General features: G+C 30.7%; 5 protein-coding genes and 1 long non-coding RNA gene across 13 annotated transcripts; 3 read left to right on the top strand and 3 right to left on the bottom strand.

The window, feature by feature from the left end:
• The first annotated feature begins 1727 nt into the window (after nt 1-1727).
• On the top strand, nt 1728-2667 carry LOC114875039. The gene is made up of 2 exons (XR_003789193.1): nt 1728-1978; nt 2615-2667. It is a non-coding gene; the product is annotated as an uncharacterized LOC114875039 (long non-coding RNA).
• Nucleotides 2668-2714: 47 nt separating this feature from the next.
• On the top strand, nt 2715-3338 carry LOC114875038 (H/ACA ribonucleoprotein complex subunit 3). Its single transcript, XM_029184902.2, has 3 exons — nt 2715-2890; nt 3049-3091; nt 3159-3338. Exons 1-3 carry the CDS (start codon nt 2837-2839, stop codon nt 3254-3256), a joined length of 195 nt encoding a protein of 64 aa, XP_029040735.1. The 5' UTR covers nt 2715-2836; the 3' UTR covers nt 3257-3338.
• Nucleotides 3339-3821: 483 nt separating this feature from the next.
• LOC114875041 (trafficking protein particle complex subunit 10) lies at nt 3822-12470 on the bottom strand. 4 transcript variants are annotated; one of them, XM_029184905.2, is made up of 12 exons: nt 12386-12470; nt 9658-9875; nt 9259-9452; nt 8978-9173; nt 8777-8888; nt 8516-8703; nt 8213-8431; nt 7345-8108; nt 6579-7245; nt 6054-6512; nt 5532-5853; nt 3822-5388 (listed from the first exon to the last, which is right to left on the bottom strand). In XM_029184905.2, exons 2-12 carry the CDS (start codon nt 9808-9810, stop codon nt 5261-5263), a joined length of 3402 nt encoding a protein of 1133 aa, XP_029040738.1. In that variant the 5' UTR covers nt 9811-9875; nt 12386-12470; the 3' UTR covers nt 3822-5260. The 4 variants fall into 4 exon arrangements, with proteins under 4 accessions (XP_029040738.1, XP_029040737.1, XP_029040739.1 ...); XM_029184904.2 differs by lacking the exon at nt 12386-12470 and adding an exon at nt 10451-10534; XM_029184906.2 differs by lacking the exon at nt 12386-12470 and having other exon boundaries at nt 9641-9751.
• On the top strand, nt 10944-12651 carry LOC114875042 (DNA-directed RNA polymerase II subunit GRINL1A). Of its 2 annotated transcripts, none has more exons than XM_029184909.2 (5): nt 10944-11036; nt 11191-11396; nt 11461-11716; nt 11793-12161; nt 12316-12651. In XM_029184909.2, exons 2-5 carry the CDS (start codon nt 11245-11247, stop codon nt 12520-12522), a joined length of 984 nt encoding a protein of 327 aa, XP_029040742.2. In that variant the 5' UTR covers nt 10944-11036; nt 11191-11244; the 3' UTR covers nt 12523-12651. The 2 variants fall into 2 exon arrangements, with proteins under 2 accessions (XP_029040742.2, XP_029040741.2); XM_029184908.2 differs by having other exon boundaries at nt 10963-11053.
• Nucleotides 12652-12810: 159 nt separating this feature from the next.
• LOC114875043 (60S ribosomal protein L13a) lies at nt 12811-14461 on the bottom strand. The gene is made up of 6 exons (XM_029184910.2): nt 14384-14461; nt 13853-13983; nt 13643-13752; nt 13326-13471; nt 13007-13129; nt 12811-12935 (listed from the first exon to the last, which is right to left on the bottom strand). The coding sequence occupies exons 1-6, from the start codon at nt 14402-14404 to the stop codon at nt 12852-12854; spliced, it is 615 nt and encodes a 204-aa protein (XP_029040743.1). The 5' UTR covers nt 14405-14461; the 3' UTR covers nt 12811-12851.
• A 1396-nt stretch (nt 14462-15857) lies between these two features.
• On the bottom strand, nt 15858-25724 carry LOC114875045 (PH-interacting protein). 4 transcript variants are annotated; one of them, XM_029184913.2, is made up of 24 exons: nt 25644-25724; nt 24625-24958; nt 24480-24538; nt 24381-24410; nt 24112-24171; nt 23372-23522; nt 23203-23301; nt 22772-23109; nt 22444-22598; nt 22055-22372; nt 21835-21962; nt 21545-21669; nt 21237-21462; nt 20836-21160; nt 20525-20720; nt 20195-20443; nt 19907-20128; nt 19454-19832; nt 18976-19375; nt 18658-18888; nt 18381-18561; nt 18141-18306; nt 17953-18060; nt 15858-17845 (listed from the first exon to the last, which is right to left on the bottom strand). In XM_029184913.2, exons 2-24 carry the CDS (start codon nt 24686-24688, stop codon nt 16878-16880), a joined length of 5178 nt encoding a protein of 1725 aa, XP_029040746.1. In that variant the 5' UTR covers nt 24689-24958; nt 25644-25724; the 3' UTR covers nt 15858-16877. The 4 variants fall into 4 exon arrangements, with proteins under 4 accessions (XP_029040746.1, XP_029040745.1, XP_046144306.1 ...); XM_029184912.2 differs by having other exon boundaries at nt 21545-21783; XM_046288350.1 differs by having other exon boundaries at nt 21545-21962.
• Nucleotides 25725-25743: the final 19 nt, after the last annotated feature.

The raw sequence follows: 25743 nt of genomic DNA on the forward strand, positions 1-25743 counted from the left end.
AGCAATCAGATTGTCGACCAATTAGAATCGTCGTTACCGGAGATGTGCGCATGCTGACTTACTACGTCATTTCCTTTCGGAGCTTCGTCCTGAGTGCACGCGTGTATAACGAAGTTATATTAAATCATATTAAAATATTGTATTAAATTGTGTATTAGGTGTCAGAAGTACGAAGAATAGAAGGCCACGTGCAGGATTTCTGACATCAATTCCACATTGTCATCAGAAATGCGTAAGGTGAAATTTCTTACGCTTGTTGCGAATTGAAATTGATATTGGAACAGCAACATCTTAATTATTTCTCTTTTATATCTATAATTTTCTAAATGTTATTAAATTTTCACATTCTTTTGGTATTTCTTTCCATAATTTATTGTGCTAACGCGAAAAAATTGATTTTGATGTACATACTGATTTTCGTAAGAGAGTTCGATAACGTTCTCCCTTTAGAATCATAATATCACGAGATTGGTTCGGCTACCTGCTTCGGTATCAAGCCGAACAACCCCGAATGGTCGTAAGAAGGATGCGTCATTTGTTTCGCGAATGTCGAGGTGATAAGACATGTTGAGACGTCGTTCCGTATATGTAGTATATAGGTACACGTATTTCTTGAAATATTTTGCATAAATTATAGAGTTTGATCATTTGTTAGTCATAATTTTATTGCTGTTGGTTAAATTTTATTAACATAATCTTGTATTTCTTATTTGTTACAGATATTTTGTTGACATTGAAAAGACGTCACGAGATACGACCGCATGACACTTCATGCTAATTTGCAATACAATTTGGTAAAGAATTGGTAATATTTTGATTTATTGTAATAAATTGATAATATCTATTGCCACTTTTTTTTACTGAGTCGTTGTTAATTGCAAGCATTTTGAATAATTAGTACTGAGGTCGAGGAAGAAAAATTAGAGAAATTATGTTTCTTTGATTAATTAATAGAAAAATTTCATTTTATTAAATAATTTTGACTAGTAATTTAATATATGGGTTTTAAATTAGAACATAATTGAAACTGTTTGTATTTTACTGCAGATGATTGCTTCTCTTCTGCAATTATTTATTTGTTTTAATTATTTTAAACAATTTATTCTTGTTAAATCATAGTAATTATATTATAATATACAGCTTTTGGTGCAGATTTTAATTAAAATAGAATCATTATTAAATTACATACTGTTTATGTATGATTAATTACTGGACGTGGTTTATCGAAAAGAATTTAGATAATTTATAAATCACGTCGTAATAGAATTTCCAACAAGTTTTAGTATGCTTGCAATCTTAACAACAAGAATCCTCTACTTTAATAAAAGAGACTATTATATTTATTAAACAATGATTTTCTATCCATATAATGTTCATTGAAATAATTATCAACAATTATTTAAAACATTTCATTATTACAATATAATCTAGCTTGAATAATATTCGTATTCTTTGAAAATATTTCACGAACACTGATATTTTCATTTACACGTAATAACAGTATTTCCTTAATGAACACTCAATAAGAAGAATGTTGGTTTTGTTTTGTATATTTTCACCCATCCCCAACCTCCCCACTAATCTTTTCTTCCAGGAATTGTTGTGGCCGCGCGCAAGGCGGTCGGTAGAGTCAGTGTTTGTACGAACATATTACCAATGTTTTGATTTTTTCAAGGGTGAACTGGCCCTGAATAGAGTTGCGTTTGTACAATTAGGAATCACGCGAAAGTAGAGTCAGTGTTTGCTGCGTATTATAAAATATTTTCTAGAGTACATATCGCGACTCTGCTTTTTCCTTTTTCATCGTGAAAGTAGAGTCACTACAATTGTTCGCCGAAAATTATTCACGGTCGCGTTACTAGTATTTCATATCTTTATTTTTATTTTTAATTTTTTTTTTAATTGCTCGATATATCCGGTATTAGAGTCAGTGCACCACTGAAGAGGAGTCTTGGGCGTTGCTTCATAAGGAAAGAGTGTAAGTATCTTATTACTTTATTTAATTAATTTTAATTCAAGTAGAATAATTTACAATTTATGATGCTATTACATTGATTTAATTACATTTTGTATATTATAAATTCAAATATAATTTTAGAATTTTTTACGAGTAGTAAAATTTCATTCATTCAATACCGAAGATTAAGTTATTTACACGTTCATGAAAAAATGAACAATTTATGTGCAAGAAGACAATTCGTGACGGGTAGATTTCCAACTCAGAGTGATTTATTTCAACACATTTTGCGTATTCTTGAAAATTTACTCTGAGGAGAGAGTCGCGCGAGGATATTTTATTAATTTTCACAATAAATTCTTGTTTCATTGAAAAGAATTCATAATTAGAGACATTAAATTCTTTTTTATTAATTATATATCAAATAATACGAGCAAATTGGCTGCGAGATTCGTGGTTTGTTTTTTCAATTTTATTTATGCTATTTTTTTTCGTTAATTTTTGCATTACTTTTAATGCACTTTCATCTCACTTTCGTATTATTATTAGTAGTGCATAAGTTTATTAACTAACGTAAGTTTCAATTATGTAATACCGACATCTGCGACACCAGGATTTGAGGTTCCTGTATATGCTAATTTGGATGTCGTTTTACAGATTTCTGCTCTTTTGCAACAGTTGGTCGCGTGGTGCAGCACCAGTACATCACGGCAAGTAAAACCCTGAGCGTGAACATTCTCTATTCCTCTCATTCATAGCTAACAGTGACCATAGATAGTACACTACTATCTATAGATACTGTAGCTAATCACGTGGTGAAAATAACACATAACCTATGTTATATTTGTAAAAAACACTGACAAAAATTAAAACGCAAACATGTATTTGATGTATTATTTAAATGAAAATGGAGATCGTGTGTATACGTTAAAGGTAGCACACAATGGATCATTTTATTATGTCCTATATAATATATTTTTATGTATTATACTAATGTTTCATTTTATATTTTCCTTATTTATATTTGCATATATAGATTAATGTTTGTAACTCTTCTTTCTTATCTTTATTGTTGTAATGTTATTTTACAGAAAATAGATCCCAATGGAAAACCTACACTATCAGCACATCCAGGTAAATATTTTTTAAAATATTATAATTTATTTTAAAAGGATGAAATCAGTTACAATTTTTATTTCAGCTCGATTTTCGCCGGAAGATAAATATTCAAGAGAAAGAATAACGCTTAAAAGAAGATATGGCTTACTGCTTACTCAACAACCATTGCCTACTTATTGATATTCATTTGTATTTTTAAGTGGCTATTTTTATTTTGTACAAAAATGTAATTAAATAGACTGTTATACAACATATAAATGTATATGTAGATCTGTGTATTTTTTTGTTTCTCATCAGTTGAGATACACAGATCTTTTACACCCACAGCTTCCTCTTCTGATAATCTAACAAAATTCTTAATAGCTTAATACATTCACACTTTGATTCAACAACCTACATACTTTAATATTGTACTTCAAATTCAATTACATTTAAAATGGAGTGAATATTGATATAGATAAAGTTTTTTTATTCAGAATTCACTTTATTTTAACATGTGTATATATAAAAAATAAAACATATTTCAATGTATTGTACATTATCTAACCAGTTTAAATATTATACAATTTTATCTGAAGATTATAATAATAGAATTATATAAAACAAACTTCAATTTTTTTAACTTTAACATTATGTTAGACATATCTTAAAGTTTTATAAATTTCTTATATTACTGATAAAATTAAAATTTTCTGAATGAGTATACACGACGAAATTAGTATTGAAAAGAAAAGATTTACCAACATTTGACAACACTTCTGTTTAATATACATGTACATCAGTTTGATATATGACATTTTTAATGTCTTTTCTATTAAATACATTATACTGTATCAAACTTAATATAGACAGTAACAATATACAGTATTTGATATAGTTAATTATATTTACATATGTATATATGCAAACATTTACATGTATTTGTAGCTTTTATTTGATGTTATTTAAATATTTTTCTAATTAGAAATAATTTGAAAAATATTTAACTAATGGTTAATCAATAAATTATATGAGAAAACTGTCTCTCTATTGAAAGTATTTTATATTACGAATGTTATTTTCTTAGTACAGAAATATCAAGCATTGAGTATTATAGTATTTGCCTTGAAAAATGGTTTACTAATTAACATGGCAATATAAACATACTTTTCGCAATATTTATAGCTTGACTAATAAAAAATAAGAAATAAAAGTAACTTAAATAACGTTTATCTTGATCTTTCTAAACATACTTACATCTTCTTATAAATATTCAATACAGAATACAATATTTTTATCCTTCAGATAGATGTTAATTATCATTTTTTTGTAATGTTTACATACAAACTATACAATTTTTAATTCTTATTCGATGTTATGAGTATATTCTTAATAAATATTTGTACAAATTTTACAGCATTGTATCTAACAAGCGGAATTGAACATTCAATTACTGTAATAGTAAAATGACACAATCTGTTAAAATTAGTTGAAATTATCACGAACACTATATCATAAACTTAACACATAATGTATTATACGAAAATTAAATATTTGAAAAATAGGAAACAACTGAAATCATCTATATCATTATATGTATGTACATAACGGAAGAATTATAAGTACATAGATCAAAATAAAACGATCAATTTTTATAACTTTTTTTCAAATTAAATCAGACATGTGTTTTGGTCAAATTTTATACGTAGACTGTACAACATGAATATTGTTCAATAATTACATGAAAATACAAATTACATTACTGCACGAGTGAAAACATGTTATCGTAATTTTGGTTTAACTATATTCATGTTTTTCAGGTATGAAACCTTATAGTTTTACTTACAGCTCATATTGTCACATTTTTACTTCACCTCTAATGGCAAAACTTAAATTAGTAATTATTCTGCTATTTTTAGAAGTAAACAATAACAGAAATTGAAATTTGATTTTTGGATTAATATATAAAGGTATAACATGAAACAGTGTATGTGTAATTTCTACTTGTCCAAAATTCAAACTTCAATTAATAATATAAAAAAATAAATCAATATAGCAATGACTGACTAAATAATAAGTGATAATATTATTCAATGTCAGAAATATATCAAACAATATAAAAATGATCTTGATTACGGTATATGCAATTTCCATTTGATAATGCCACAGATATACTATGCGGTTTCAGTATCAATAATTTTATGTTCAATTTGCTTCTGAAGGTGCTGCTGGTAGAACATGAACTTGCTGTGCTTTACTAGCATTATAAACTTGGCCAGGACTGAATGGTTCTAGTCTTGAACTAGAACTTATTTCGTTTTTACGAATCATATCTTTAAAAAATTAACAAATGTTACAAGCACGAACACATAAAAGGTAAAAAATTATTTTGGTATTAAAAACATATATAACTGTTAAGTGAAAAACAAACTACACATGTAGCTTCGATAATTAATATTAATATTAAAGGACTTACCACTTTTTGATTCAGGAGCTGGAATATATCGAGACAATCTAACAACAGGCAAAGGTAAATAACCACTGGTTAATGGCATCACGTCCAATGTGACACTTTGTTTTTCTAGAACTTCTAAAGACACAATACCAGCAGTACGACCACATACAGCCCACATAGCTTGATCAGCAAGAACCTCATACATTAACTGAGGTGTAGGATTTGGATTAGGAGTGGGTAACATACGTGTTACTGTGAGATAAAGATGGCACATGCTACCAGCACGACAAAATTCACCCCCATTTCCAGCTGCCTCAACTTTTGATGATACTGTAAACAAGGTCTGGAAAATGATATTATAACTAGAAATTTATCTTTCTGAAATGTCATTAAAATATATTTTATAGGTACGTTTATAAGGTCATGTTTGTTTTACATTTAATTAGAAATGAATTATTAATCAAATGGGCTATAACATGAGTAATCAAATTTATTTCACTAGTTCATAACTATCAAACAAAAAAAAATAATTTACACTCTTACCACATAATCTGTAATATCGAAGTTGCATCTATAAACACTGCATGATTTTTCCATTCTTTGCAAATGATGTGTTTGTAGAGGATCATCAGTAAGTAGATCATTCAGTTCTTCCGCATCATTGATTGGTACATATTTCACACGAAAATCAGTCTTTATTGGTATCAAAGACTTTTCATCTTTACCAATTTCAAGTTCCCACATAAATGATACGTTTATTCCATTTCCTATTACTAATCTCTGGCCCGCAATCGGATTTAAACTTTTGAAGTTAACATCTATGGATGTTATTGTTGTCAATTCTGGCTCGATCAGTTGTAGAAGCTGATTCGTTAACCCTGTTACAATTATTTGAAGGAATTTCCTTTGTTTTGCTGTGTGAAGTTTCATATTTGACATAAGTGGAGGGCCAAAATGCAAAGGTATACTTTCTTCTGAATTCCAGGGGCACTGTATATTTAGCTAACAAAAAATAATAATTAGAAATATATTTATTAAAGTATTATGCAATATATAAAAAAAAAGTACCTTATGTTCCATTGATAAAGTATCTTTCTTTGGTGGTAGTTCAGCTAGAGCTTTAAACTTCAGCCGTATTGTTTGAAATGGTTCACAAACTGGCAGTGATACTTCTAATTCTTTAGACATTGCATCCTTTGAATTATCAACTTGTATCGTTAATCCTCTGGACGTACGTAATTTAAGTTTCATGTCTTTTGTTATTTTTATACTTCCACTCATAATAGTTAACTCTATATCTTGAATAAGGCCAGCCAGTAAATCTCTACCACATTTCAGAGATACTACTGGTTGAGTTTTAGCTACTTCGTAACATAATCGGGGATTTAAAATAGGTGATAGAAATTCTAATTTTTCCTCGATAACTAGTGACAGCTGACCAATTTTGTAAAATCCGGGCTGATCAACGTGCCTTACTAATGTAAAGGTGTTCACGCCTGGTTTCATTACAAATTCATTACACGACAGGGCTTTACTAAAATCACCTTTTGCGTTTACAGACGGTTTCCTATGTTTTGTGCTATCAGAACGTCTGACAACGGGTTTAGTATTTTTGTGTACAACACTAGCAGATCCAAGACTTTTATCTTCTTTGTAATCGAAATATGAATATACTTGTAACTGAAGTAAACTCGGATCAAATGGTTTCATATCTTCTAGAGTACATTTCGATAATCTGAAAATAATAATTTTTTAATTGCCAAAGAGTACAAAGGAATTTTAATTTCTTTCTCCTATGATTTTAATAATATTAAATTTCACATATATTACGTACAGTGGTATTGATGGTTCAACTGGTAATTTTGAACCTTTCTTTTTGTTAGATAATTGAGGTTTTTGAATCTCTTCGACGGATACAGACGCTTTAGTGCATTTTACTTCTCTAGGAAATAAACTTTGTACACTGACCTCAATATGAACCACACAATCTTGTACTACCTTATCCATCACTTTAACTTCCATACTCAGTATTACAAAAGCACATCTAAGTTCTACAAGTAATGGTTGGGGTAATGAGATCAATTTCATGTATCCAAACATTTCTTCAAAATATGTGTTACGGACAGTAATATGTAATACATCCAAACTAGAAATAGCTGCACAAACTTTCGTATATTTTTCTACATCGTCCATTCTTTTGTAACACTGAGCTAATTCCAATTGAGTTTGTGCTGCTAAATGATTCCAACCTTCATCGGTATAAGTTTTCAAAGCATCAGATAAAAATGCAACAGCTTTCTGATTCTCTGCGAGTTCGCTATAAAATTGTGCTAATTCTTTTCCTATCAATCTGGCTGATCGAATACGGCCTACGTGTTTGTAAGTACCCATAGCTAATTCTGCATGTTCAAGATATTGTTTTTTAAACGCTTCTTTCGATGAAAGCGCTTCCTTCAACTTATCAGTAGGAGTTAATTTTCCTTCTACCTGTGATTCAGAATCTCCCATACCAGCTATAAGGTAAACAACTGTATGTAATTGTTCGCTAGTTGGTTCACTTCCAGGCATTAAACCACATAATCTTCCTAAATTTCCTAGCTAGAATAAGTTATAATAATATTTAATTGCTAACTGTTTCTTCTAATATTTATTCACTTATATTCTTTAAAAAAAAAAAACGAGAGATAGTTTGAATAACTTACTTTATCTCTAGCAAGTGCCCACAGACTAGCTGTATGCAAGGAGCAAAGATCTAGCTGTTGATTATTATCATTATTGTAAGACGATAATTGACAAGCTTGTAATACCTCTAGTGCACAAAGGAAAGACCAACATTCAATGGATCCTTCGGGTCGTTGAATTTCTAAGATACGTAATTCGCTTAATGTGTTATGAACAAATGATAAGCACCTTTGTGCGACCTAAATTAAAATTTATGTATACATTCATATTAATGATACAACTATGATTTATAAACGAGAAACAGTTGTGTGTAATATACAAACCTCCCATGGTTTATTAAGAGCTAGTAACATGGCACATTGTCTACTAAATAAATAACTTCTAAGATCTAATAATGATGCCTTACACTCGGCCAAAAGAAATCTTAGTTGATGATTTGTACCACTACTTAAATTGACGCCTTTCCAATTATTTAATGGTGCTTGAAACAAATTTAACCATCCTGGAATATCTACAAAAATTAAAATCGATTAATTTTCAAATTAAAAAGAATACGAGGATTTTATGAAATATGGTTGGTATACCTCCTACATTGGAATTAAGCACAAACTGTGTAAAGAGAGCATCTAACTCGTCATACTGAACTAATGCTTCATCATACAATCCTAACATTTGTAAAACAAATGCAAGTTCTTCCTAAAAAGGTTGAAATTAAAACATATATTTTGTTCTTTTAACATAACAAGTTTGTAGAATACAGTTAAAAAATCAACGTTTTAATTTACCTGTAGCAAAAAATAGTGGCAGAAATTCCAATTTGGATGATTTCTACTTTCTCTTTGTTCTCTAATAATATCTTCAAAACGTGACAATGTTTTATCATATGCTACTAGCATTAAGTGGCGTATACGACTGATTAAACCCCTCCACGATTCAGCTGAACGCATTTCGGATTTGATTGGATTTATTACAGAAACACATCTGTTTAATATACAATACATAACATATAACAAACAGGTAATTTATAAATATGTACAAAACAATTGTTAATTAATTATTACTTCACCTATCGCCATTCTTAGAAGCAAAATCACTCCGAATTTTATCCAGAACTGTTGTTCTAGGTAATAATTTATTAGTTTTCTTAATATCATAGGTTTCTACTAAAACAATCATCCAGTCCTGAATATGATACTGTGATAATGTTTTCAACCAATTATCAATGTCTTCTCTGATACTTGTCTTGTAAGTATCTACATCCTGTAATCTCAATATGTATGATCAGAAAAACATAGAATTTATTTACCACATAATTAAATGATAACAATTTCCTCCAAATATTGTCTTATATATTACTAAATTATATATTTAAACAAATTCATTAGATGTTCATAATATGAAACTTACACTAATACCTATAATATAATACCTAACATTCTAATACCTACATTATTAATGTACTCACAGAACATTCAGTCCAATATATATGAAATATTGGTTGTTTTATTAGGTGTACACTCTTCTCAGTTGGAAGAATGTCTTTGGAAAATGGCACAAAAGTTGCCCCCAATTTGACTTGTTTGACTGGTCTACTAAATGACCTACGCCATTCCACCATATCTGCAGGTATAACTTGAAGCAAACTACCTTCCAAAGTAGAAAATAATTTATCATCTCCAGCATCTACGTTAAAGGAATTAATATATTAGTTTGAAACATTATAAACTGTATATACTATATCATTTTATATATACACAGATGATTGATTAAGAATTGGCACAATCAGATGTTCATAATTAATATTATATTATATTTTTGACATTAATTTTACATATTATTATTAACATAACATATTAATTTATAATTATGAAACATTCATAATCTTCTACAGGGAAATACATGCATAAAATTACATTAGAAACAGTTACAATAAATGAAGTTAAATATATACAATTTTATTTTAAGTAAAGAAAAATGTTATATAGGAAGAAAACGTTAACCTATTTAAAATAACATATGTTTATTAAAAATGAATGGTAATGATTAAAGAAATTCTATTGTTAACAACAATTGCTATTATGTGTTATATAGTATTTCATAAATAACTGCATATTACAAATAAATGTAACTGAATTATAAAGATGAAAGGAATATCATAGAAATTGACAGTTTATTGAAGCAGTAAATAACAGTGGTGAAGAATAATGTCATCACTAAAAGGAGGTTAAAAGAATTAATATCTTGATTAATGAACGTACATGTGATAATTGGTTTAATATCCATAAAGATATTTGTTTTACGTTCACCATCCAAAGACGACCCCCCATTGCAAGTCATTTCTAAAGATCGGCAGTTGCTTCGCGAACCTGCTTTCAATCATTACAACTTTACGTCACTTTTGTTACTTTCAACAAAAATTACTTTATCATTTATCTGAAAACAAAATTCTGAACACTAAAGCATTCTCTATGAATTAAATTGGCTTCAATGATTTAATTGATCGCAAACAGACAAAACTTCAACATAATATAATAAATCCAACATTGTATTTCAATCCTTTAGACAACTTCCATTGAGGTTGATTGAGGTTGGAATTGGAATCTTTATTTAACATGTCGTACGACATCGATACTATCAAAACGTATCGATATCTCGTATTTTTAAAATATATACGAATTGTTTTCGCAAACTTCCGTTTAGTAGAAACCGTTGTAAGTTTGCTTGGTTTGCCCAAATCTCATAGATGGAAAAATAATAGTTATTTGTATTGAAGCACAGGAGATTAATTTTTATGAAGCATGTAAAGAGTATATTTATATAAATTATATTTTGGTGACTGTCAAGGTAACATTATCACAAAGGTTAATAATCGCTTTAATTACGTTTTTAATATTTTGTATAATTAAATGATTTTTATTGTATAACGTATAATTTTCTAATGCTGTAACATTAAATATTTCTCTGAAATATATTTATATTTGAACTCTTGATTTTACAGGTTGTTTCTGCAAGCATTTTAAATGTAAAGTTCATATACCACAAATAAAAAAAGATGTATAAAAGCACAGTACTTCATAAAATACCAGGTGATTTACCACCTATCCCAAAACAAGAACATCAAGGATATATTGATGATATGGGAAAGTTAAAGAAATTTCAGTTGGAAGAAATCTTAGAAAGACAGAACAAAATTCTTAATAATAAGTAGGTAGGATTTATGGCATGTATTGAATTATTAGGTAAATTGTTTATAATATTATTGTTCTAGAGCCTTTATATTAAAGCTGCCAGACAAAGGAGAAAAGATTAAGAAATTTCGTGATAGATTAGTGGAGGAATTAAAAAATAAAGATGATATTGAAAATGCTGCTAATCTTCTGTCAGGATTGAATATAGCATCCGAAGGAAAAATGGCCATGAATAAACTAGAATGGACAGGCAAATACAATGAAACAAAAAATACAGAGAAAATTGTTCAACTTGACAGCGATGATGAAGATGATCCTTTGAAAATCTTGGCACAAGTTAGTTTTATATTCTCAGAAATTAGTTTATATTCCATGTATATTGTTTTAATATTTATCAATTTGTCTATATTAGCCTACAGGTTCTGGTGTTCATAAGAAGAAAGTCATACATTTACCACCAGAAGAAAGTTTGATTAAGCCAGAAGATTTGGCAGAAATAGAATCATTTAAAAAAGAATCTACAGAACCTGCTGATCATGTTTCATTTATTGTCAATAAAGTGGAAAACCATTCGGAAGATAAAAATAAAAAGATACCATTTAAACCATATAAAACAACTAAATCTGGTGTACATGAGCCAGAAAAAGAAAAGCAAAGAAAACAAAATAAGTACTGGGAAGTTACAGCAGCTACACCCCCGCTCATAGTTCATGATGCAGCAAAAATTATAGATTTAAGTGAATCTTTGAGACTACAGAAGGAGCAAAGTGACAAACTTCAGGTAATTAAATATTCTTGTACTTTAACATTTTCGCCGTCGCGATATTTTTGTGGTCCACAGGGTATATACGGTGTATTGCTAACGATACATGTGACGACGAAAGTATTAGGTACTTTTATAAAGAATATTTAGTAACAATTATGTTATTTTTTAGGAAATTCAAGCAAAGCATGCAGCAGAGAGATTAGCTGAACAATTTGGTTTACACAGTATTGGACCTGTACCTCAAAATGTAGGTACTTATCGTGAACCGAGTGAAAAAGATTCTGGTTCTGAAAGTGAAGAGCACGAAGTACACGATGATGAAGATAATGATAAAAGGGGAACTGTTGTTTTCACAGTGGACAGTATTGAGCATTAAGTACCTTATTAATATATAAGTTTATATGTTTTGATATAGATATAAGTGTTCAAATGTTTTGTAAGAGTTTATAAATAAATTGACGATATCTCAAGATATTTTAAATAAATTTGGTGTTCAATCTAATAAGTCATCGATGTCTAAACTGTAAGCATTTATATGTTACAGCCGGCCAGTAAAACCTTTCGAAAGCAACGAATTTTATGATTATATGAGATTATTTGAAGGATTACATATAGGAATAAAATGGATACGCAATAATTTTATACAAATCGTAATAACTCAGAATAAAATGTTTATGGGATTTTATTAGTTTTACAATTTTTATATTAATTGTATCCAAAATTATTAATAATTGCTGTGTATGGTGCTGTAGCTTTAGCAACTGTTTGCCCAGCTTGTTTGGTAAGTTTCTGAAACACACGAAACGGAGTATGTAATATTACTTATATATAATTATATTATTATTATTTTTTATATATACCTTGAGTTTATCTCTCTTTTGAACCTCAAGAATAGATCTGACGCGCCTCTTATTTTCCAATGTGCGTACCACAGCCTTGTATTTCCACCCAACTTCATGAGACAATCTACCTACATGACAGTACTATAACATAAAAAAAAAACAATATTAATCTCCCATAATTTCTTTAATTAATATAAATTTTTTTTTTTAGATTTACTCAGTCAAGTGTGACATCACAGAATATGAAGCATATTATATTCAGGCGCAAATTACCATAACATCATTGTATAAAAATGAGATGTATGTATATATACTGTAAATGAATTTTTTATCTTACCTTTCTACCAGGCTTAAGACACATAACCCTCATAGCTCCTGGTACAACAACACGTTTTCTGCGATCATATGGTGGAGGACAGCCTTCATAAATCTTCAACCTTCTGAGAGCATCTTTTCCTCTTTGAGTTTTGTGTGGAATCATTCCTGTAATTTAAACTGTCTTTAATTTTTTGGTAATTATACCACAAATTATTAATTTTATAATAAATCATCTCATACTAGAAGTTTTCATCACTGAATTATCAAATAATGTAGGTAAATAATCATTGATATAAATTGAAATAATATAAAGAATTAATTAGCATTCAAATATACCACGAACTGTTTTCCATAATATTTTGCTAGGAGCACGGAAATGGAAAGGTCCACGAGCTGGATTCACATTACATCTTTTACGCAAGAATGACATGAATTTCAACTTGTTCCTAAAAGAAAATCATAGGTAAAAAAACATACAGTAAACGCAAACCAAACAGTGCTTTGTTTAAGTAGGTCATTAAAACTAATATACCCCTTTCCACAGACCTGAAGAAGTTACCAGAGATATTAAGTTGTTCACTCCGAACAACAATTACTTTGTTGCCCTGTAAGATGGTCTTAGCAATAATTGCTGCTAAACGACCGAGTAGATGGCCACGGCCATCGATCAGTATTGGCTAAAAAAACATAATTATATTATATAGGAGTGTTAAATGAAGAAGAATAATGACATTAAGTTTTACACAACATTATCAATAACAAATAATATCCATCAATTCTATGGATTTATTACATCAAAATTGCCACTTGTTTATAAATACCGTCAATAAAAACTATTGTAATATTGAAAAACAATAAAATAACAATAAAAATAAGGAATGCGGTTCCATGCAAACACGTGTGTACGACATACAAAATCGTACAGCAGGTACAACATATAATTTTTTCAAATTCGTATTAAATACATGTAAGTAGAACTTATCAACTTTTTAGTTATATTATATTGATTCAAACGAATATATTTCATAAGATATATTATTTCTTGTAGCTTACAATAATAAAACTTATGATACGAACCTTATTACTGAAGCCAGTCATTTTGTCACCCTACCGGAAAAGGATCCATCAACATAGAGAATTGGGCGACCTCTTGCCTCTTACCGGAAGGTACGATATAGTTACCAGTGTATCCAACAATATTCCTTTTTCTAACTAAAGTCGTATAATTCGATAATTCTTTCAGTTGATAGTTTTATAAATATTGTAAAGAAAGAGTAATTTGGAACAATTTATTGTTATAGTATCAATCATTGAAGTTAATTTTCTTATATTAAAAAGTAGTATAAAAAGTAAACAGCGCTATCTGGTGGTAAGGTAAGACTTTATATTTAAAATTCCATAAAATCAATCAATTAGTTAAACATAAATTAATGCAAGAAATGAATGTTTAAAAGTATATTATAGGTTCCTCAATTGAATGAAAAACAAATATGAAACAATTTAATATTTTTTTTATTGGTGACGGTGGGTTTTAATAAACTAAGTATGCAACAGAGCACATTGGTTTCACAACTAAAATTTAAAATTTTACATAAATCGAAACTATTACGTTAATTAAGTTTTGTTACTTAACAATGTTTATATACAGAAAATTATATTAATTCTGAAGATTAAAATATGAAATATGTTAATCATAATGTAATTAATTAAATGATCAATATTAATATTTGTATTAAATTAGTGTAATCAGAGATATTTGACTTCTTGAATCCACATGATATGATTCTATTTTTTTGAGGCGTTATTAAAAAAATATTCATTATACTCCTAATTATTAATATTTATATCATTATATATTTAATATTCTTACGCTAGTATCACAATGACTCGAGACAGTCAAAACTTCCAATATTTGTGCACATATCCTTATGCTATGTTAGTTTGTTGGTTGCATAACTGTCTTGAAAAACTTGTAATCTATTGTACAGTAAGTGAATTAATTGTTAAGCTATATAAATCTGAAAAATGTCTATTTTCTATGTATGAAAAATTCCTAGTCGCACGAGCATTGGTTCTTAATCCTCTAATGGACATATAAATTACATGTAAAAAGTTGCTACTTCATACTACAGATCATATAAAGCGCACGTTTTTTTTACATGTTATTTAAAAAAAAATTATAATCACTTTAAATTGCATTTGTATTTACAAATAACATTATATTTTAAGTATAATCGTAAAAAAAAGCGAAAACAGTGCCATTACGAAATTAATTAAATTGAAAGAATATGAATATCTCTTTATAATTTTCAAGTACTCTTTCAAGAAATGGATAGAAAATAAGTGTCACTCATATTCCTTAAATAAATCATCAGGTTTATAAAGGCACTGCCTCATTTAACATAATTTCCGAATTATGAAAAATAAGTACAATTTTCTTTTTTTTTTTTTAATGTACAAACACTTGATATAATTAATGAATATTAAAAATACATCATAATAAAAATCTTAATATTTTACTTTTTTATGCAATTCATTGAATTTGAAATCAATTTTTATTAAAATAAATGAAATATTATCTTAGAAGAATATACAAATATTAAATTCATTAAATAAATGTCATTGTTGTTAAAAAGACTTACATTGTATTTTTAACTACATCATTTCATCAGATGCAAACAGAAGCACTGATACTGATCATTTTTATTAATCACATGTTCGAATAGATAATGCCATTTTTCTACTTTTTAAGATCTTTACATGAAAGTAGCTTTTCACTTGTCAATTAACATTGTTTAAACAAGCAGAAGTTTGAAATTTTAGCTAAGCTTAACGTTATATTCCCTGAATAAGATGGGCATTTTTTCATGTCATTCCAGGTACAATAACATATTTCTAACAATGTAATACAAACACTATTATATACTATTCCGTTTTTGCTACCGTTATTGTATAGAAATTCAGAATTTGTAAATATTTTTCCATCTGTATTTGTAAACATCATACATTATTAACAGTTCAGAATATCTTGTAAAAATAATCATGTAACAATTTAATTGTAATTACATTTTGAATATCGGGAATGGTATATATGTTATAAATACTTCATATGAAAATAAGTAATGATGTGATAAAATTTACAAAACTATACAGAAGGTATGCCCATAGAACCAAAGAACATTATAAAATTACACTGTTTCCGCTTGCTATTAAATTTGCCTTATGCATTGTTAACTGATCCTGTATTTAAACATAAAAAAATAATATTATCGATGTGCTTTATAATAATGGAAGTACTTTATAGCTGTAATTACCATGAATTGCTATGACAATCTCAAGTGTTTATACGTATGTCTATCTATAATCTTAGTCTAAGATCTTCAGGCAATAATATCCTGGCATACACAAATTTAGTGTAATGCTACAATATGGATACAGTCGCATGTTTCAAAGAACAAACATGATCAAATAACATTTTCAATTTTTACAATATTCTTAAATAATCGTTTGTAAGAATTATTTCATAGATTAATTAATAATTTACATTTTATTTCTAGCGTAAAAGATGTTGTTAGGGTGATTCTAAAAGAGCACGGAAAGCCCGTGCACGTTCTGTCATTCTACGCACACGTCCCCTACTACTTATACTAATGCCTGGTACATTTTCAGGCTCTGGACTTTCGTCACTTTCTTCCGCATAATACCGACGTTTAATTTTACGTCGATTCCTAACTGGCATTGTATTGCTTTCATCACTTTCTTCATTGTAACGAGGACGTTTTCCGCTTCTTCTTGAATTTTGTACAGGTTCCTGACTTTGCGTTTCCCTTGATCCACGAACTCCTCTTCGTTGAGGTTTCGTTGATCGAAAAACTTTATCCGATTCTTCGCTATCTGAATCTTGATTATTCGTCCTATCTTGACGCTGTTCTTCTTCTTCATCATCCTCTTCCTCCTCCTCTTCTTCTTCTTCCTCTTCCTCTTCCTCTTCTTCATCTTCTTCACTCTGACTTTCGACGTTGTTTCTTCCACTTTTCGTTACGCTTTTAACGTTATCCTCGTGCTCAGACGTAGATGCTAATTTCCGTGATCTTGTTCTACTTCTATTAACAACTACTTCTTCACTTTCTTCATCTGAAAACTCATTTGTAGTGAACACTTCATCATCATCATCAGTTACCACATCACTGATGTTGTCTTCGTAGGATTTTAATTTCGGTTTTGCTTTTACTTGTTTACTATTTTTGCTATTTTTCGCACGATTTTTTCGAGTTTGCTTACCGCGACCACTAGGTGTATATACTTCTCCGGAATCACTACTATCAGCACTGACACTAGGTACTGTTTTCCTTGCGCGTGTCCTTCTTATAGGTACACTACCACTACTTTCATTTTCTGCGGAAGCTTCCGAGTCACTAGCTTCACTCTCACTTTCTTTTGGTTTTTTCGATACGGCAGCCCTAGGAATTCGAAGTTTTAGGGTCGGCCGTGTTGTGTTGCCAGAACGTTTAGTATGACCATTTGTCAAACGTGATGGTCCTGTTGAACGAATAAAATTATCATCAATTTCATTGTTTATTAATAATACAGATAATTTTCTGTAATTATATATATATATCTAATTGATAGAAGAATAAGATATATACCTGGTGCGCACACATTAGAATTATTCTTTCCTACTTCATCTAAATCTTCATCGTCATCCTCACTATTCATTTCCTCATCATCCGATCGAGGTTTTGATTTCGAAGGTCCTATATAAAAGAGTTTCAATATTTTAAAATACTTATAAATCTGTAATTGACTAATTCAAATGCGTGATATTAAAACGTACCGGTGCCATTTGTTAATCGAACCGCACCCTTTTTACCTTTCCCTTTCCCTTTCCCTTTGGCATTTGGTTTGTTGTTATTGCGTCTTCTGGCAGATTTCCAATTTGAAATGATTTTTCGCATATGTTCCTCAAACATCGCCGATAATCTTATTGTCATTGAATATATCTACAAAAATATTATATTACATTAAAGTAAATGATCTTCGAAATATAATTCGTTTTATATGTAATATAACTTACCCTCGATCGTTTGTTAGTGTTGTAATTCCGACTATTGGAAAATATTAATTTCATATCTTTGGCAAATTCTGCAGGAGTTTCGTAATTGCCCCCTAATAAATCCTCTTTTACAGTACGTAAATCCATCGGTGTATCTATAATCTGATGATAATCTGGATGTTCCAATCTGTCAACCGGCTCTCTAAAGAATGATAATAAAGATAGAAAGATTAAAATGAGACATCTTGTATATTCAGAAGGTAATCTTTTGTAATATAATAATAGTGACTTGTTTTACCTAAAAGGAATAGAATCTTCACACTGCCATAAAGTTTCTAATAATTGTCGACATGCTACTTTCCAATCATCTAACACTTCTTGTGGACGCGAATTTCTGCTTGAAGTTGCTCTTTGAGTACTAGTGGAAGGCTTATCTTTTACATCTTCCATGTCAACCTCTGATTCTGAAGAATGATATGTATCAACTAACTGATGATAAAGAGCTGGTACATCCAATTCTGTAGTTTCTCTGTATAAATCATATATAATCTGTCTTAATTTATTCCATTCCGATAGAATTAAAGCGAAATAAATAAAGAGGTAAACTAAATCTTACTTTATAATACGTAGGCATAGGTCAGTTACTATTCTTGCACGCCTTACTATTTGACTATGTGGCTCGTTAAATTGCTCTGCATTCGTTGCTAAGTATCGAACATCAAACTGTGCGGATGTTATTCTTCGATAAAAGTGATTCTCAAAACGAGCTTTTATGGTTGATATATCAATGGGATACTCCACGACAAATGCATATGTAGGATATATATTCAGATCAACAGGTGCCACAAATGGTTCCGCAATTGCAAGGGTCATCACTTGGTCTAATCCACGTATGATCCTACGACACGTGGCTTCCCTGTCTCCCATTGGCCATTCTTCCGCGTGAGGTTGATATAATATCGCTTGTATTTCTTCTGGAAGCACAGGAACTGCACCTCCAAGTTGTGCAGGAAGTCCTGTAATTAATGTATGTAAATATACGATATCTACAAAAAACTCTTAAACGCATCAATTACTAGAAATTCGAAACATACTGTTTTCATCAATTGGTTCTAGATCCCAGGGACTCATTCTCTCGTATTCGCCGTTATCCCATCTCACACGGAAACACATGAAGAAAGATTCTGGAAAATCTTCATCCAAGGGTTCCATCGATTGTATTTGACCCATCCACCAGCCATCGTCGATCATACAACGAAATCGATCACCTTCGGACCAACTACGCGCCAAAGCTGTGTCGAAAGTTTGTCGTAAAACCAGAAAGTCCAATACATCAGCCATGTCGTGATATTTAATAGTGAAATTTTCTCCACTTAATCTGCCACTTTCATCCATCAATGCCAATTTTAAACAACATAGTCTAGGTGGACGAATTTCATACTTAATACCTACTACCTTCACAAATTCCTGGGCCTATAAAAGTAATAAATTTGTTATTTAAGGAACTGATTGTAAGATCATAACCAGTTCAGAAATAAGGATCTTACTCTTATATTAACTTTACTCCAGGGTTCACATCGTGGACCAAGCTCGTACACTTTTTTATTTCTGACGGCATCTAAATAGAACTGATGCCCTTGGCGAAAGTATACTATTTCATCGCCCATTTGCGGATAATACGGAGCTTTCCTTGGTATTATTTCAGTGAGCCATTCCGAAGGTCTAAAAACTTCTGGGACATCGTCGATACCATTAGGTACAGGAATATCCTTGGAATAAGAAAAAGTTTCAGACCAGAAAGAAATAAAATGTAAGTATAAAGAACATTTAGTTACCTTTTTTTTAGGACGTCTACTACGTCTTTTATCTGTTTCACTAGGAGGAGTAAGAGATCGCTTTTTGACAGGTTTACGTTTACTTCGTTTTGGTGGTTCTAGATTTAAACCATGATCGGCGATCCAATCTGAATATTCAGTACTAGATTCTGAAGTTGAACTGTCAGAACACAGATCTTCTTCATGAGCAGTGGAATCATTACTATTGCTACTGCTCGAACTTCCGCTTGTGCCTACATTATCAGGATTCTGTAAATATACTTAGATGTAATCATGTTTGCTGCACTAAGTAAACACTTTGGGTATTGTTACTTTTAATAATTAAAATACCTCAAATTCTTCGTCTTCGTGTTCTTCGCCACGCGTAGCTCGTGTTCTATAACCATGTCTAGCAGTTCTATTACGTTTTCGATTTGCTAATCGACTACTTATATTTCCTTCAGTATTGGCAGTATCTGATACTGGTTGTGGTCTTTTTCGCATTTCGCGTCTCCAATTATCAAGTTCCATCTCTGCCATTGCATCCCTGTAAATATTGTATATTAATATATTTCTTAATTTAAACTATTTATCAAAATTCTACTGATAAGGTTCAGATTCGAAGAAGTGATTTGTAACATAGTAAATTATTTGAAACGTACAGAGCGTCAAATTGTGTTTCCCTAACAGCTGGATTCATTGGTCGAGCAAGAATAGGCTTATTCCAAGGTGTAGTATTATCTCTTTGCCAATTACCGCTACTTTGTCGTACACCTTCGACATCTCCAACTCTTCTCAAGCCAGATCTACTACCCCGAGGGCTAGCCATATGACGAACTGGTTGTTCCGCTAAATTTTCTTCCCTATCATTACCTATTTCTTCTCCTTCAGCATTAATATTTTGCCTCTGTGCAAGAGCTTCAATTAATTGGTCGATATTAGATCGCGGTTCTTGAGATGGAAGACCTTCTATAACTTCTTGCATTCCTATTAAACATATCAATTTTTATATACATATACTATGATAAATATAAAATAAACAATAATAAAGTAATTTACATACCTCCTGCACCTACTGCAATATTAGGTACTAATTGTTCTCCTCTACAGTTCTCTCTTCCAGGAACTAATCTTTGCAATGCCGGTGGATAAGGATTTCCATCGACATCCACTAAAAATGGCGGAGGCATTAAATGAGGTGCAGTCTGGGTTTGTTCATCCAAAACATAATTATTTGCATCTCGAATTAATGGTCTATAATCCGTATGGAAAAATAATTCTTTAGGTACCTGAATAAAAAAATATATCAAAATATATTCATAAATATTGGATAAAAAAATGTACACACTGCGTTTAACAATGAAAACTCACTATCTTAAGTTTTGAAACGCCAGATCCAAATCCATATATTAAAAGGTGCCCATGAGAATCTGTTGCGGCTAACATTGTTCCATCTGGGGACCACTTTGCATCAAAAACGGCACCATTACCTTGTCCTTCAATAAAATTTTGAAAACAAGCTATTGGTTCTGTGTTTAAAACATCCCAAATTATAAGTTGCCCGTCATGCCCGGCACTTAATATAACACGGGGATCTATCGGATGAGATTCTAATACAAAAACTTCATCTTTATGTCCACGCAAAACTTTCACAAGTTCACCTGATTTTGCGTTCCATACTTTGAGTGAACTATCGTTTACAGCTGTGATAACCCATTCATCACTTACATCCCAACTAACCATAGTCACCTTGGCTTTTTTATTAGAATCATCTTCTGATTCTGTTTCTCTAAACACAATAAGAAATAAAAGGTAATTATTTAAGTTATATTAATAAACATTGAATGGTCGTTTTATAAATATATTTAATATTTTAATTACCCAGGCAGTTTAGTGGTCATCAATAAACGTTTGTACATCCACTGCTGTTGTTCAAAATGCCATACATTTGCAGTACCATCTTTAGAACCAGAAATAAACTTTAAACCACTGTGTGCCCATTGAATACTATCAACTGTATCAGTATTTGCTTCAACCTCCAAAACTCTACGTGGACCTTCATCTCCTAACATCGCATATACTCTAACATGATGGTCTGCTGAACCAGCTGCCATAAATGCACCACCGGGGCTAAATGAAGCACATATCATCTGTGCCTGACCGGGTCGCATTTTTTCATGGTACTGAATTGGTTTTGGTCTATAAAACAATGAAATATCTTAAGTATTTTAATTATTACGATTGTTTTAGAACTGTATATTTTAACTTACTGAAAGAGTGCTCTTTCCTTCCCTTTTTTTGTATGGGACCAAAAAGCAACAGACCCATCTGTACTTGTAGAAACTAGATAATATACACCATTGCAAGATATAGGACAAAAATTTACAGATGTAATCATACCAGAATGTCCAGATAGAACTGCAATCTAAGAAGAAATTAAGGTTTAAGGTAAAATGTATGTTAATATAAAGTTATATTCCTAGCTTTACGCTGATTTCTCGCTTTACGGGGTATTCTTTATTCTCTAAACCACGCGTAGATTTCACGTAAACCAAGCGACCAGTGTAAAGTATGAAAAGAAAACCATTAATTTCTTACAGGAGACATTGTTTGAAAACACCAAACTCTTAATATTCGATCTAAACTTCCAGCAGCAAGTAAAGTATTGTCAAAATTTACAGCGATATCCATAATTTCAGCTGATGCTCCTCGGAAAGTAGCTAATAATCGTCCATCAATGGAACTCCATACTTTAACAAGTAAGTCATCTGCACCAGTTATTATATATTTTCCAGTACGATCGAAAAGAACACAATATACTGCAGATAAATGTCCTAACGTATGTCGATACAACTGCATTTTATTGTAGAATTTTGTTGGTATTGCTTCCCGCCGACTCAAAGATCCTGAATTTTCCCGTCCTTGAAGCACATATACTATAAAAAAAGCAAAGGTAAGATAGTGTAACATTAATAAAAGTACTCAAAATCGTAGTTCATTGAATTTGAAAAATATAACATTTAATTCACCTATATTAGGCACTGATAAACTATAAGGTGATTTCAAAAAAGGTTTTCCACCTATCCTGCCAGAATAAGTAAAGATTCGATGTATCTGGCGCTGGACATCTATAACAATAATTTCATGAAATATTTAAAGTCATTTGTGCATATATTTCAGGATGATATTTAATCTCACCTTCGTATGTACGTAGCAAAGATTGTCTTCCTACACCAAGAAGAGATATTGCTCCTGGTATACATGGTGGTACTTCTTTTTCTAATACTGGACCAATTCTGGCACATATTTGTAACAAATGATTTGGTCCAATATGTGAATACTTTTTCTCCTGCAAATTTATAATTATTCTTTTTATTCCTCATCTCATTCGGTACATAAATAATATCAGTACGTATTTAAAAACATTTTTGGTTACTTGTATCTGTTACAAATATTGATAAAAAGATATAAAATTCCAATATCGATTCGCGCTAATAATTCAAATTTAAGTGATCTAAAGTAGTTCCTATTTGTAACCAATCAGAGAGCAAATAAGCAAATACGACCAATCTGAACAGCCCACCCGTCACGCACAACACTAGTTTCTATAAATAAGGTCTGAGTATAAGATATATTCATTGATCAGTTCATCCAAGATGGCCGGAAGTTATCGCTGATTGGTTGAAAGTAAAGTAGTGGGGGAAACTTGTGCAACAGCAGTATAAAAGCACAGTGGAGGGGAAGGGTTGAGGAGTGGGACGGAATAGGGGGTAGCACCCTATTCGGGGTACATCTTAGAGACTGATATTTGTCAAATATTTTACAACGCAGATAGCAAGATAAAATTTGCCATGATATTATTCCAAAAAATAACCTATTTATTATATCATGTGCAATATATGTTAAATGAAATTCTTTTAAACAATTAATTTACTTACCAACTCTTCAAACGTTTGATTATGTACATGCCCTTCCCAATCTATTCTTTGCGGCAAAACCTACGAAAAAAATCAAAAATCATAAAAATAAGTCGATCAATCGATCAATTACGTTCGAGATAAAATTGGCAGAATTTGTCGAATATCAAGGTCGCCGACCTTGAAATTCTAATGTTTTGACAAGCAGAAACCACGTGCAAACCATGTGGAGCCGATGGGTATGTATAGTGTCACCCCGGCAAAACGTCAACTCAGACCAATCGTCTTACCTTAGCTCGCTCCAATTCACGCTTCAGCACCTAGAATGTACCTTATCGTTACGATACATTTCAGCAAAATTTTACAACTTTTTATTCGATAATACTTACGTCAGCGGCTTCACAACAAGGTCCCGCCGCTAAGAATTTGGCAATTAGGAAGTACAGCTCTGTAAGAAATAATGTTGCTTAGGAACGAACCGCACGCCTCGCTTCGTTGCGGATGGTAAAGGCGCTTATCGCTCTCATTCTTTACCTGGTGCAATTGCAGTCTCGTTTTTGGACCCGCTGCCCTCCATTTTGCCTGACCAATCGTTCATTATTCACTCACAGACAAAGAGAAACATTTACTTTTTAGGGTCATAGCGCGGCAGTAACCATTTCAGATTTCATTTTCTCTCTTGCGAGGTCTCGACCGCGAGACGCACACGCACGCTCACCTCCTCAACGGAAAGTAGTCCCCCCCATACCCGATTGTCGACACAACGTACCGTATTATTCAGGAGCGTAACATGCTTCCTTAGAACCTTGAGTAACTTTATTTCAACTTGTATGTATGTCTTCGAAGCAATGAACTACCGTATTCCTTTCTTTAATAATTTAATAGAAAACAAAATAAGATGACTAGTTTTAATGTTATTGTTGTATTCTACTATGTTACTATGGGTTAACAAATTTAAATCACTATAAAATATATTTGTGAACAGTATCTGCACCATTTCACGCGGTACATTTGAAATTAAAAATAGAGTGACCGAAAACCGCTGTTACAAGAAACACGAAAAAAGTATATAATTTTGATTTTAAAAATAGCATGAAGCAAAGTGAGTAGCAAAATGAAATTTGTCATAATTGTTATTGTTATACATCGATAAACATTAATGAATAATTAAATTATAGTCCATCTAATTGAATTTAAAGGAACTTTTACCCAAAAGAAATGTTTGTGATTCTAAAACGATATAAATTAAAGTACGGTCAACAACCAAGAAAATTGTAATTAATGAAAAAACATTATTATTCTTATATAACCATCTATTTTACATTAAACTTTTATATAAATCACTTTATTACATAAATTAAATATACTAATGTTTCAATTTCAATGGTGCAAGTGTTTCAGTATTGTGATAATTTTGTATCCATTTTGTAACGTGATATAATACAGAAATTTTTATCAATAATAAGATTAAGCTATATCCATAATCGTTTTAAATAAATACTGCAAATTATTAAATTCCCATTATTTATTATTACAACTATTTAAATACTTACATATATTTATGATGAATAAAAACATAAAATGCATTTTTTCACAAAAGCTAAACTTCAAGATGGACGCTAGGTAACTCGAATAAACTCGAAATATCGATGT

This window comes from Osmia bicornis, chromosome 13 (genome assembly GCF_907164935.1).
Source record: "Osmia bicornis bicornis chromosome 13, iOsmBic2.1, whole genome shotgun sequence".
NCBI lineage: Eukaryota > Metazoa > Arthropoda > Insecta > Hymenoptera > Megachilidae > Osmia > Osmia bicornis.

Coding starts and splice junctions, on each gene's coding strand:
- LOC114875038 (XM_029184902.2), top strand. CDS start 2,837: ATGTATTTGATGTATTATTTAAATGAAAATGGAGATCGTGTGTATACG. Junction 2,891..3,048: donor ATCGTGTGTATACGTTAAAG/GTAGCACACAAT, acceptor GTTATTTTACAG/AAAATAGATCCCAATGGAAA. Junction 3,092..3,158: donor TACACTATCAGCACATCCAG/GTAAATATTTTT, acceptor TTTTTATTTCAG/CTCGATTTTCGCCGGAAGAT.
- LOC114875041 (XM_029184904.2), bottom strand. CDS start 10,529: ATGACTTGCAATGGGGGGTCGTCTTTGGATGGTGAACGTAAAACAAAT. Junction 9,876..10,450: donor TATTAAACCAATTATCACAT/GTACGTTCATTA, acceptor CCTTTAACGTAG/ATGCTGGAGATGATAAATTA. Junction 8,432..8,515: donor CTCTTAATAAACCATGGGAG/GTTTGTATATTA, acceptor ATTTTAATTTAG/GTCGCACAAAGGTGCTTATC.
- LOC114875042 (XM_029184909.2), top strand. CDS start 11,245: ATGTATAAAAGCACAGTACTTCATAAAATACCAGGTGATTTACCACCT. Junction 11,397..11,460: donor AACAAAATTCTTAATAATAA/GTAGGTAGGATT, acceptor TTATTGTTCTAG/AGCCTTTATATTAAAGCTGC. Junction 11,717..11,792: donor CTTTGAAAATCTTGGCACAA/GTTAGTTTTATA, acceptor TGTCTATATTAG/CCTACAGGTTCTGGTGTTCA.
- LOC114875043 (XM_029184910.2), bottom strand. CDS start 14,404: ATGACTGGCTTCAGTAATAAG. Junction 13,472..13,642: donor ATTATGGAAAACAGTTCGTG/GTATATTTGAAT, acceptor TTTAAATTACAG/GAATGATTCCACACAAAACT. Junction 12,936..13,006: donor AAAAGAGAGATAAACTCAAG/GTATATATAAAA, acceptor CGTGTGTTTCAG/AAACTTACCAAACAAGCTGG.
- LOC114875045 (XM_046288350.1), bottom strand. CDS start 24,688: ATGAACGATTGGTCAGGCAAAATGGAGGGCAGCGGGTCCAAAAACGAG. Junction 23,523..24,111: donor ATCAAACGTTTGAAGAGTTG/GTAAGTAAATTA, acceptor ATAAATTTGCAG/GAGAAAAAGTATTCACATAT. Junction 23,110..23,202: donor TTTATCAGTGCCTAATATAG/GTGAATTAAATG, acceptor CTTTTTTTATAG/TATATGTGCTTCAAGGACGG.